This window comes from Mesoplodon mirus, assembly GCF_964341445.2.
Source record: "Mesoplodon mirus genome assembly, chromosome: 7".
NCBI classification, from domain to species: Eukaryota; Metazoa; Chordata; class Mammalia; order Artiodactyla; family Ziphiidae; genus Mesoplodon; species Mesoplodon mirus.
In genome coordinates this window covers 65,681,386-65,695,216 of record NC_138983.1, presented here as the reverse complement: position 1 = coordinate 65,695,216, position 13,831 = coordinate 65,681,386, and the positions used below count along the sequence as shown (strand labels likewise).

The following is a 13,831-nucleotide window of genomic DNA, read 5'->3' as shown; positions in this document are numbered from 1 at the left end:
ATACAGATCCATACAATTTCATTTTCATATTATTTTCTTCTTTATTATTCCAAACAAAGTTTGAGAGTAAGCCTTCATCATCCTAATGATTCTTCTGAATAGTTTTTGGCTGTAAGGTTTATAAGTAACATGTGAGTGGCACAGCTTTCTTTGAACCAGTGTCCCCAAGCTTGACACTCTTGAGGACTATTAGGACAGACAGTAGAATTTTGAGGCTCCTCCAAAAATATCAGTTTCGTTGCATTTTTTAATTTGGTTAAATCCATCATTTTGTTTATTCCCTTAAGTAAGCTACATGTGGCTGGAAACAAACTTCTTTTGAAAGTGAGCTGCAAGCTACACTTGGGTTTCTGTCTTTCAGGATGCATGACTGAATCACACCTACTTCTTCTAGCTTTGGGGATTCTATGATGAATTCCAAGACAGCTGACATTTTATCTTAAACTAGCTGCACTGTCTGCCATATCACTGGCAACCCACCTGCATGGATCTCAATACTGAAATGAAGCACAGCTCTGTCCACTTGTGGGTGTACATCTTCCTTCCTTAGAGCCCACAGAGCATCTGACCGTTGTTTTATAAGGAAAGTAGGAGCATGGTTTTCTGCCAGCGCAGAATGTTCACTTAGTACAAATCCGGTCCCACACTCTTCCTCAAATATAATAACAATTTCAATGCTGCATCAAACTATAATTTTTCTGAGACATTTTAATTAGGGATTCAAATTTAAGCTACTAAGTATAGTAGTATACATTACTAGTGCAAGTAATTCAACTAAGGTGACAAGGAGGCGGTGAGATGCCTTTTACACTGCCGAGGGTCGCAAAGGGCAAGTAATAATAACCACATCATGACTTACCCCTCTGTGTAGGGGTGGGCACGGTGCTCATGATGGCCACTGTAAGAAGCATCCCACTTCTATGACTGTTGACATGGGAAGGATATGTCTTAGAATCGAGGGAACACAGTATGTTTAACCTTATTAATAGTTGTTTCTATAGAGAGTGAGGAAGGATTAAAGACTTTGAGTGGAAAGAAAAAATAACTGCAGATGTAGAGGAAGCCAAAAACCAAAGTGACAAGAGAAAGTTGTTTTCTTTTAAATTATGCCACACAAGGCTGATGAAGATGCCTGGTATACTCACTATTAACTCCTTGACAACTTTCGAAAGCAACTTGGTTCTTTACACACAGACACAAACTCACATATACCTACACACACACACACACACACACACACAAATCCTAATCAATGTCCAATAAGAACGGTTAAATTATGATACACCCAGTAAAGAGGATATTATGTAGTCATTAATAATGGTATTAGGAATCTAATGACATCTAGCTACAGGGGAGGGTGCTAGGGAAGGAAGAAAAGCAGAAGGCCAGATTTAATGCACTCCTTGGTTGAAACTACATAAACATGTATCATATTAAGCCATATTCATGGTGCATTTAGGAATGAATGAAGAATTACAGATTTCAAAAACTGCCTAGAAGATTATGATGCTGGCTTTGTAAACATGTCAACACGATGGTGCTGCTCCCCGCACAGGCAGCTACCAGGGTTGCCCTGATCTCTCTGCTAAAACTTAGGATTCAACTTGAACTTCCTGGTAACAGTAGTCTACTCACTTTGGTGCCCAGGTAAACAGACACCTGAGCGCCCCATACTGACAGGCCTTCACAAAGAAAGTACACTGCTTCACTTCAGGTACCCGCACTGGCTTCCACGCACAGACGTCGTGGAAAGCACATGGATTCTGGAGTCCAGCAGATCTGGCATCAATTAGCTGTGTGACTTTACAGAAATCACTCTGCCTCTCTATGACTCAGTTTCTTTATGTGTAAAGTGGGAATAATCACATGTACCTCACAGGGTTTAAATAATACCAAGTACGTGCTCATGCCTAGTCCAGGGCCTGGCTCAAAGGAGGAACTCATTAACAGCCCCTGTCACACACTGCTGAAAAGAGAGGAGCCCCTTCCCTCCTGCTCCAGCAAATTCACTTTCCTCTCTTTGTAAAGAGATGTGGAGTAGAATTAAAATGCACGGGAGTGAATAAAAAGTAGGCAAGAAGGAAGAGAAAGGAAATAAACAGGAGACTGTCATAAAAGGAAGAAGTTAAAGAACAAAAATTAAAAAGGCAAAGTGTAGAGAAAGTTGCTTAACAGTAAAAAGAAGCCTATGACTCTCTTGGCTCAAATATTGTTGAAACCACTGACAGCTCCCTATGACTGACACAAATGAACCCCCCTGATTCCTCTCTTTCCTCATTTTCCACCCACCCGTGTTTCCTATATAAGTGAGGGCCCAGCTGCAAAACATCTTGATGCACCTGAACACACCTTAACTAGCCTTACATGTCCCTTACTTGGGTGCTTCCCACTGGCACCTTACCTGCCATACTCACTGCCATCTCTCCCTATCCTAATACTCGCAGATGTAACGGTCAAAGGAGGAGGTGACCCCTAACATCTCCCCGCTGGGACTGTAAAGTGGTACAAACACCTCGGAAGACAGTTGGGCAGTTTCTTAAGCTAAACACGGAGTTAGCGTAAGACCCAGCAACTCCACTCCTGCATAGCTAGCTGCCCAAGAAAAACGAAACCATATGTCCACACACAGACTTGTCCACAAAGACCTCATAGCAGAATTATTTATAAAAGCCTAAAGTGGAAACAATCCACAAGTCTATCGACTAGTGCATGGATAAGTAAAATGCAGTCTATCCATACAGTGGGACAGTATTCAGCAACAGAAAGCAGCGAATTACTGACTCAGGCTACGAAAACATTATAAGTGAGAGAAGCCAGATGCCAACAACCACACATTGAATGATTCCATTTACATGAAATGTCCAGAAAAGGCAAATCTGTACAGGCAGAAAGCGGATTAGTAGCTGCCTGGGCCTGGAAGTGGGAATAAAGACTGACTGCAAATGGGCACTGGGCCTCTTTTTGAAAGATAAAAATATTCTAAAATTTAAGAGTGGTGATGACCACAAAACTCTGCACATTTTTCTAAATATCATTGACTTGTACAAAGAAAATGAGTAAAATTTTATGTTATGTAAATGATACCGCAATAAAGCTCTTAAGAAAAAAAAAAAGGTCTCCCCAGATGCACAGCCATTCACAGGGGCCCTTGGGTGTCCCATACCACTAAGGCTCACAGGGTGGAGGGGCACCCACACTGGCATCTGTGGCTCTGCCATTCACTTGTGTTTTGGGGCCTGAGTCCTGGGGGGCCAGTCAGAGTCTTCCACCCTGAAGCCAGTGGAGTGACCGCTACATGACTCACTGACATCCCATTTACCTCAGTGTCCCCTGGCAAAGAGCTGGGGTCACAGCTTGGGCCTAAGTGCGGGTACCTCAGGTGGACTCAGTATTTCTCTCACAGCAAACTCCTAAGCTGGTCTAGCCTGAATGAGCCCAGATTGGACATGGAGCAATCATTATGAACAAACTAAGGAGACGTGAGGATAGGACCTCTGTTGAAATGCACTGAATTCACACAAAAATGAAAATCTGTGAAGCAAATTGCTAATACGAAAGAAATTTCAAAAGGAAGATTAAGCCTACTTAAGAAACACCCACTGACATTCAAGGATAGAGTCTAAGTGTAATTCATGCTTTCTCAGTCATTAGAGGAAGGCAATGAGATTTCAAGTTGCAGCAAATTGTAAACCTAATTCAAACTGCCTTTCCTCATTTATTCTAACATAGTCAGGACTGAATTTCTTCATAAAGGTTAAGTACTGCTAACAATTATACTGAAGGAGTGATGTCTTCCATCATATTCATAGAAGAGCTCAATTTTAATTCTGCAAATCTTAATTTAATAAACTAATATCTAATCTCAGAGTAATTGTTTCTACATTTGCAAATCTCATACTAGCCACCACACTCTAAACATCTGCAAATCTAGACCTCATTATTTGGGGATTCATGACTGAAGGGTCCCATCACTGAAAGCATTTATTAAAACCATCCCCTGTGTAAAATGGAAAATTTTGGAAGCAAAAACAAAAACAACTTTCTAATACTTTGCATTCCACTTTATAGTCAAACAACATGCTGACTATAAGAAATCTTATTATCATTAAAATCTAATACTATATAGAGGACTTCCCTGGTGGTCCAGTGGTTAAGAATCCACCTTCCAATGCAGGGGACGTGGGTTCGATCCCTGGTTGGGGAACTAAGATCCCACATGCCGCAGGGCAACTAAGCCCGTGAGGCGCAACTACTGAGCCCACGCGCCACAACGAAGACCTAACGCAGCCAAAAAAAAAAAAAGGAAAATAAAAAAACCAATACCGTTTAATTTGAAAGCACTGAAAATGGCTTATTTTTATCTTATCCTACAATTTCTGATTAATTTTAATTCATTTGAGTAGAACAGTCTCTTTTGATATCCTTCACAACAGTGGCTCTCAAACTTTTGATCTTTTTTTTTTATAAATTTATTTTATTTATTTATTTATTAATGGCTGTGTTGGGTCTTCTTTTCTGCACGAGGGCTTTTCTCTAGTTGCGGCTAGCGGGGGCCACTCTTCATCGCGGTGCGCGGGCCCCTCACCGTCGCGGCCCCTCCTGTTGCGGAGCACAGGCTCCAGACGCGCAGGCTCAGCAGCCATGGCTCACGGGCCCAGCCGCTCCACAGCATGTGGGATCCTCCCAAACCAGGGCTCGAACCCGTGTCCCCCGCACCGGCAGGCAGATTCTCAACCACTGCGCCACCAGGGAAGCCCAAACTTTTGATCTTGGGACCTCTTTTCCACTCTTAAGATTTACTGAGGACCTCAAAGAGCTTTTGTTTCTGTAGGTTATAGCTGTCTGTATTTTCTACGTCAGAAATTTAAACTGAGAAAAATTTTAAATATTTACTACCTAATTTAAAAATAATATTAAGCTCATTGGATGTTAACATACATCTTTTTTTAATTAGACATACCTATATTTTAAAAAACAACAAAAATTAGTGAGAAGGATAGCACTGTGTTACATTTTGCAAATCTACTTAATGTGTGGCTTAATGGAAAATACCTAGATTCTCATACCTGCTTCTAAATTCAATCTGTCATGATTTGTACTTCAACTTTTGGTTGAGGTACGTGAAGAAAACCCAGCCTCACATAAATATGTAGCTGGAAAAGGGAAGAATATTTTAATAGGTTCTTCAGGTAACTGTGGCCATTTTTCTTTGACACTACACCAAAACTTGACAAGCGGTAGTTTTTAAAGGTTAGCTATAGTGTGGAGGCTGAAACCATATCAATGATCTTTTCACACTCTGTTACTTTAAAATCCATTGGTTTATCTCGCACAGTATAAAAAAAAATCACATTTGTTAATATGACTGGATCCCAGCAGAAAAGTCTTTTAAGTATTGCAAAGCTGTCAAGTTCACCAAAGTGGATACAAGTTTTCCAAAAATCTTATTTTTACTTGAAAGCCCAAATTTTATCTTTGGCAACAAAAATTATCAGTTGTTTTCCTTGATGTAGCAGGCAGGCTCACTGCATTCATTTTCAGTGTGTACTCTAGGTTCAAGATATAATAAACCTCATAAAGGACATTCTTGGTGTGACTGATTTTTTTTTTTTAAATTTAAACTGTGCGGGCTTCCCTGGTGGTGCAGGGGTTAAGAATCCGCCTGCCAATGCAGGGGACACACAGGCTCAATCCCTGGTCCGGGAAGATCCCACATGCTGCAGAGCAACTAAGCCAGTACGTCACAACTACTGAGCCTGTGCTCTAGAGCCCGCAAGCCACAACTACTGAGCCCGTGTGCTGCAACTACTGAAGCCCGCGTGCCTAGAGCCCGTGCTCTGCAACAAGAGAAGCCACTGTAATGAGAAGCCCACATGCAGCAACAAAGACCCAACACAGCCAAAAATAAATAAATAAAAAATAAATTTATTAAAAAAAAAAAAACAAAAAAACTGTGCATGCAACCCAGCCCCACCGATCCAAGGCTTCAGCAGTTTTACCCTATTACGTTTGAACCATCAATGCGCACATCAGCAGAGTTCAAAAGGAAAATATCTCAGTGTCATAATGAAAATTGTTTTGACCTTGTCAGCCCATTGAAAGGATGCTGAGGAACCCCCTAGGGGTCTGTAGAACACCCTTTGAAAACTGCTCTGTTATCATATAACAACTGACCCCCAACCACCATTCAAGTCAGTAGGTGGCAGCCACTAATTTAGAAAAAGGAAGTGACTGCTTAGAAAAATGAAGTGCTTTTTCAGGGTGTCCACATGTATTACTGATCCCGAGAACACTAAATTAAGTAGAAGGCTACTTCCACAATCCAAATTCAATATGGAAGCATGACAAATGAAATCCAGTTAACATGCAAGGATTAAAAAAAACCCTAAAGGAATTAAATTTAATATGTAAATTTCCTCCCAAGGAATTTAAAATATGAATTTTCCCTTAGTTCATCTGTTTGTTTCCCCCATTTGTTGAGTTTTTTGTGCCAGGCGCTTGCTTAGCTTCGCAGATATGGAGAGCGATTGACAGACCCTGTGGGTGGGGTCCAGGGGACATGAAGCAGCCAGGAAACAGAGCAAAGGCACTTTAGTCAAATGGATCTGATTTCAAGCCCCAGGTCCCCACCCTGGTGCAGCCTGTACTTTGTAATCTCTGGGTCTCTGTTTTCTTAGTTGGATACGAGGCAAATTCCAGGTAACACTGGGAAGATTGGATAAAATGCATGTAAAGAATGAGCGCAGCTCCCGGCCCACAGCAGGCATTCAATCAGTGTAGCCACCATTATGAATAAGGTGCCTGGAAGCAGTCGAGTCCAGAGAGGAGTGGGACACACATCCAAATAATTATGACACAGCATGGGAACTGAGTAACCACACAACGCGATAGGACTAAAAGAAAAATCAACCATTTGTTGAAGTGAGGAAGGTGCTATAATAAAGAAGCCACCACTTCAAAAGAAGGAGGGAAAGGAGGAGAAGTAAAAAGTCCACCCACTCACACACAAAGGCGGGCCGTAGGACAGACAGCAAGGGAAACACCCGGAACCAGCTCTTTTAGGGCCTTTAATGCCACGCTAAGAAGCGCAAACATTTGAAGCCATTTTCTTTTTATTCTTGTCAAGACTGAGGAGTTATAAACGCTCAGTGCCAGCAGGTCCTCTGCTCTTAAGCCCCCAGTACACACACATTATCCTTACGCTTGCTGTGACATCCCTGACCCAACAGCAGTCCCCTGGCCCAGGCCTGACTATTGGAGAAGGGACAGCAAAGCTCTCCTCAGAGGCGGGGGGACAGCAGGAAGCCCCAGCAGCTGGGGGAATGTGCCCTTGGTGTTTCAAAGCACAAATGAGGCACGTTAATGGGCAGAGCCATTTTGTATTCTCTCTGACACTTATAAAATCTTAAAGCATGTCTTTAGCTCCACCCAAGCCCCTTCTTTGCCTCAGGTCCTACACTCCAGTGGAATTTATAGATCGCTTTGCTTAATGGTTAGTGAACAAACAGAAAGAGAGTCTAAGTGCCTCCCGTCTGCCATTGTGACCCCAGCCATCTGCAAAGTTTCTTGTCATTGCATGAGAAAGTTCTGAAGCCCAAGCAGCTGCCTGTGTCTCTTTGGCAGGGACAGCAAATGCCACCTGGGTCACCACATGGATGTGCCACAAGGCCAGCATGAGGACGGCCCAAGGATGTGAGTTTGTGATCCCCTGGCGATCCTGCAGATCAGTCAGCGGGAATCCACAGCCAGTGTTCTGCCCTCAAGTGTGGGATGTGATCATTCAGACAAAAACCACTGAAATCACAGCACGGTCTTACTCACCCAGAATTTTACGAGGAAGAAGGCATTTTGAGGGCCCTTTCCAAACAGTTCCTTTAAGCCACCTTTCTTTTCAGGAAATTTGTCATAAATCTGACGAATGTCCACTGATTCGAGCAATGGGTCACTGTAAGAATGGTTGGCATGCCCAATGTGCACGAAGAGGTGTTTGTTGTACTGTAAGAAACCAACAGAAACATTCCCATTACAAACCCTTTGATCAACCTGGGACACATCCATCTTGAGCTGCATAAAGAATGGTAGTCTCGAAATCCCGGAATTCCGCCTTGAATAGCCTCGGGTCTGTGCCTTCGAAAAGATGAAGATATTAAGAAAAGCCATTATAGCTAAGGGTTAAAACAATCATTGTCTATTATTACAAGGGCATATATTTTCCCAAGTGCCTAAAAAAGTCTTTTTGTAGACACAGTAGGAAACAACTTAAGTTACCCAACGACCAAACCTAGAAACAATTCCGTTACCCAGTTTCACCTGACTCAACTGAAAATGACAGTGACACCCCCTTTGGGGTGTTACATTTACAGTGTAAGTCCAATAAGCAGTATGGGTGTGGTCAGCTAACGCCATCACCCAGAATGCACTTGTCACTCCAGCTCCCCTAGCAACAGCATGAATGCAGTGCTCTGAGCAACGGTACCCACCTACTTCTTCCATCAGGAATAAGAGAGCTGAGTGTCTTTCTCACAAGGCCCCTTAGTAACCAATCTAAAACTTTTGCAAAAGGGCTAGTCAGGGGCTTCCCTGGTGGCGCAGTGGTTGAGAGTCCGCCTGCCGATGCAGGGGATACGGGTTCGTGCCCCGGTCTGGGAGGATCCCATATGCCGCGGAGCGGCTGGGCCCGTGGGCCATGGCCGCTGGGCCTGCGCGTCCGGAGCCTGTGCTCCGCAACGGGGGAGGCCACAACAGTGAGAGGCCCGCATACCGCAAAAAAAAAAAAAAAAGGGCTGGTCAGTATGTGACTGTCAGTGCAAAGTTAGAGTCATGGGTATAGATCATGGAGAGGATTCATGGTGCAGGGCTATATGGGACCCGTAAAAAAAGACCAGTCGGGCCTCCCTGGTGGCGCAGTGGTTGAGAGTCCGCCTGCCGATGCAGGGGATACGGGTTCGTGCCCCAGTCTGGGAGGATCCCATATGCCGCGGAGCGGCTGGGCCCGTGAGCCATGGCCGCTGGGCCTGTGCATCCGGAGCCTGTGCTCCGCAACGGGAGAGGCCACAACAGTGAGAGGCCCGCATACTGAAAAAAAAAAAAAAAAAAGACCAGTCACTCATTCACAAAAACAGAAACAAACAAATCAAAACCCTGGCAAGTCATTTAACTAACAAATGGAAATGCTTTCTTCTCCTTGCTTTGGTATAAGACATGGTAACCGGACCACAAAGGAGTGTGACAAACCAGTGGATCTCACCCAGGATGTAGCAGAATCACCACGGAGCATTTAAAAATCACCAATGCCTGGGGCCCACCCAGGCTAAACTGGCATTTCTGAGAATGAGGCCAGGCATCAGTAATGTTTAATGCTCCCTTGATGAATTCCAATATGCAGCCAAGTTGGAGAACCACTGGCCTAAACTCTATACTCCGGCCCCCCCATGCCTGCCTCTCCTGCTGAATAGGCAGTAAGACCAGCCTAATGTGACACAAAGGCATCCGGGGTACAGGGGTTCCAGGGAGCTCAGAACCCAACAGGGTTCACAAGAGAAACCCATGTCAGTATTCGCCCACCAGTCCCTATTCGCTTTTCAAGTTTACGCTGGCATTTCTCCAACTACAGTCCTTCCAAGTACTAGTTCCATAGGGAATGAGAAGTCCCAAATAAAAGAAGGCTGCTCCAAGCTGCTTGCCAGCAGTACTGTGTACTGGCTGAGATGGAATTTGCGCTCAGCCTGCTTCAGCACAAAACTTTGTGCCCACTGCCAATTAGCTATGACACTGGGTAAGTACCCCCTGCCTCCGACATGGGAACAGTGATGGCACCTACCTCCCAAGGGTGCTATAGGGTTTATTTTTGTTTTTTTAAATCTTTTTGCTTATTTATTTATTTTTTATTTTATTAAAAAAATTATTTTGGTTGTGTTGGGTCTTCGTTGCTGCACGTGGGCTTTCTCTAGTTGCGGCAAGCGGGGGCTACTCTTCGTTGCGGTGTGCAGGCTTCTCACTGCAGTGGCTTCTCGCTGTGGAGCACGGGCTTCAGTAACTGTGGCACGCAGGCTCAGTAGTTGTGGCACACAGCTTAGTTGCTCCACAGCATGTGGGATCTTCCCAGACCAGGGATTGAACCCGTGTCCCCTGCATTGGCAGGCGCATTTTTAACCACTGCGCCACCAGGGAAGTCCCAGTGCTATAGGGTTTAAATGATGTACTGCATATTAAGAGCTTACTGGAGCTCCTCCATTCAACAAACAGTAACACTAAACAAACGTTAGCTACTATTATGTCTCATAAAACCTCTCTCCTTTGAGGTTCATCTGAATATAACACGTTAAAAGCACTGCGGGGGCTTCCCTGGTGGCGCAGTGGTTGAGAGTCCGCCTGCCGATGCAGGGGACACAGGTTCGTGCCCCGGTCGAGGAAGATCCCACATGCCACGGAGCAGCTAGGCCCGTGAGCCATGGCCGCTGAGCCTGCGCGTCCGGAGCCTGTGCTCTGCAATGGGAGAGGCCACAACAGTGAGAGGCCTGCGTACCGCAAAAAAAAAAAAAAAAAAAAAAAAAAAAGCACTGCGTAAGAGAAACATTGTGTAACTTTCTATAGCCCAAAGTTTCCCAAAGTTGTTTGCTCACAAAACCCTGTAAATATATCCTGAGGAAGTGCTGGTTTACACTCATGACCTGCTACCCACACGCTGTGGATCTCTGGCCACAATGTGGAAGGGCAGGAGGCCCAACACCCCATCTGGTGCCAGCTGTCCACATACAGGGAGTGTGGCCAGGGCCCAGCACCATCTGGGAGAGGGCTAAGCCCCTCTCCTGCTCAACATCAGAGTGCTATCTTTACCAAGGCTTCCAAAACCCTAAAAGGCATCAGGTGAAATGAAAAAACGCAACGTAAAGCTCTGACATGGACCCAGCCTCTGTCCCAGCTGTCTGGTGGATCTCAGGATGGCCTGAGACCTGGATGCGGCCACGCGGGAACAGAATATGCTGTGCTGGAAGAAAACTTTTAAAATAAAGTAGAAGCCATTGTCATGTTAGGGAAGTGAGGTTATAGGGAGGGGTGAAGTACCTCTGATCTTTTAAAAATTCTCTCAAATGTCATCACATCATCTTTTCAATTATAAGCAAACCAAAGCCCACAGAAATGTATGGGGCACTGCTGCTAAGGCGCTTCCAGTCTCATCAGTCGGTAGGAGGATAAAAAACAACACAGGTGAAGCTGGGAGCACAAACACTGGTGCAAGGCCCTCAGAGACGAGGAGGTGCATGAGGAGGTGATGTCTCGTGCCTGGCCCCTCTGTTGGACCCCTAGTTACCAGTACAGGAGCAGAGGGCAAAAGGCGTTGTTCCTTCATTATCCAGACAACTGGCTGTCTCCATGTCCATCACCCAACCCTTATTATCCAAACCTTGCTTGCAGCAAGCTCCCAGCCCTACCCGGCTTTGAGAGGCACCATTTCTGTCACTTCTTGTGGCATCTGTAGGCAGTGAGTTTACGGGAGAGAATGGAATACAAACAGAGCCTTGGGTAGTATACCTGTGAATAGAATCAGAGTCTCTCTGCTGAGCACACCTCACTCCCAGCTCTTCTGCCTCGCTAGCTCCCATGGGCCAGGGAATCTGAGCTGGGGTGAAGTTAAAACTGTTGTTAACTCAGGGACCACAGCCCGGACCTCCAGGTGTCAGAGATCAGGAAGGTGAATGACAGGAGGGTAAAATTTACCTTTCTTCAATGGGGACCATGAAAGTATAGCTGAAAATCAAGGTGCTGAGCACAAAGCACTCTGGAGCCAGACAAGAACCTGAAATCTCAGTTTTCTCATGTGTACAATGGGGATATATGACTGTCATACAGAACAGGTTGGAAGATTAAAGGAAATAACGCACAGAGGGTGCTCGGCATAGGGCCCAGCATAAAAGAAGTGTTCAATAAATCACAGCTGCCAAGATTACTATTGTTGCAGTGTATTATGTGAGATTAACTAGATTCTGGGGTAGAAGCAAAAGAACTTTCCTACTTTAGCTATCTCTCCCGCCTAGCAATGGAAAAATAAACACAAATAAGCCAAGAGCTGGGAGCAAGTTGTGAAGCTGCATGACTGTTCAGATCCTTGATTACAGCCCACCAATTACAAGCTGCTTGGGGTGTGGGCCTCTCACCTGTGTCTGCAGAAAGAAAGAGAACTGTGTCCATTCAGTGTTTGTACAATGTGCTTTCTATATATGTGACCTCTATACAATGACCTCAGGGTCACTGCCTCACAATGACACTGTAGGCAGATTTTATTAAAATCAGTTTTACAGATGAGGAAATAGAAGCTCAGAGATGAACAGATTTGCCTGAGGTCACACATCCAGGAATAGTCCTGAAGTTAACAATAAAACTTGGATCTATCGATGCCACAGCCCATGCATTGGCTGCAAACATCAACCACACTGTCTCCAGAAGAAAATATAAATGCCGAGATCCTTCTAACTCAGATCTACTTTTTCTGAAAGTTGATTTGAGAAAAAAGCTGAATAACATTTTCAAAATTCTGAGAAATGAAATTAGAATTCGGGACAAACATAATTATTCACAGATGCATCAGATAGAGTCTTCAGAGGTTTCTATTTTGAGGAATTACCTTAGTGCCCAAGTGGCTGAAATTAACTGAGCATGGGCAGGCTGTCTTTGCCAAAGGAAATCGGGCACTGCCTCCCCAAGGCTGGTGACTTGAAACCAAACCCTGACTGTTGGCATCTGAGTGGCTTTATTCCTGCCAAGAGGTGACTTTGTTTCTAAGAATACAAAGGACTAAAGAAGGCATCCTGGAGACCACAGCAGTGGGACAAACAGACCTCCCTCTCTCCTTAATTCAACCTGGCTAGGTGAGGAATCCCTCTGCACCCAAATCTAGAAGGCTGAAAAGAAGACGTCTACCTGATATGTTTGGGTTCAAGTTTTAATGAAATTAAAACCCTAAAAACTATTTGGTGAGGCTCTACTTCCCATCCTGCCAGATCTCCTTATAAGAGAAGAAGACTAGGGTGGATACCTCACTTCCCTTCCTCCTTCCCAAATAAATCCCACTTTCTTTCCAGCAGTGGTGGTTTCCCCAAAACTAAAGGTGGAACACAAAACCAAAAAAGGGCAGTTCTATTCTATATAGCAGAAAACAAATATTTACAAAAACAACAAAAATAACAACTACCAACAATCCCAAGTATGTGGGGAATGTACAAGCAGAAATGGGGCAACTGTCAATGAGTCACGTCTACCAAAGCCTAAGACTAAATTTCCTTGATATCGAAAAGAGGGGTTAACACTGGCTTGTTCAATTACAAGAAAGTCTCCTAGGCACTCAGTAGATATGCTGATTATCAACATATCAGTGACAACAACAGAAAAGGTGCTCACTCTGCATATTTCTTGTGTGGATTTCTGGGGAACAAATCAGCACACCTAAGGTCCATTATATACATACCAGGCACTGGGGTGGGCACAGGGAATCCATGAGCTAATAGTAGAAAGCCCCTCCCTTCAAAGAACCTACAGAGTGAATGTATGGAGCCAGCTTATGGCCTCTGTAGTCAGAACCATGGGCTGCCCATTAAATACATGTTCTCAAAGATTCTCATAGAGAAGACTGGGATTAAGGACAGTCAACATCCCCTCCCCTGTACATCCCACAACTTAAATCAGCATTCACCTGCTCTGTTCATATGGATGGCCGTATTCTCCAGCACTAAACATACAGTGTGATTCATTAGCAAGGAGAACGTATGTGGAATTTACCTTGAAAATGGGAACAAAGTTTCACAAGCCTAAGGTGCGAACCATGATGAAAACCAAG

General features: G+C 44.4%; 1 protein-coding gene across 9 annotated transcripts in view; it reads right to left on the bottom strand.

The window, feature by feature from the left end:
* TEAD1 (TEA domain transcription factor 1) overlaps positions 1–13,831 on the bottom strand; it is a 268,659-nt gene that overhangs the window by 34,825 nt on the left and 220,003 nt on the right. For all 9 annotated transcript variants that reach the window (XM_082627122.1, XM_082627123.1, XM_082627125.1 and 6 more), the window contains one exon: positions 7,822–7,995. In XM_082627122.1, coding sequence (XP_082483248.1) covers positions 7,822–7,995 — 174 coding nt within the window. The remainder of the gene's footprint in view (positions 1–7,821; positions 7,996–13,831) is intronic.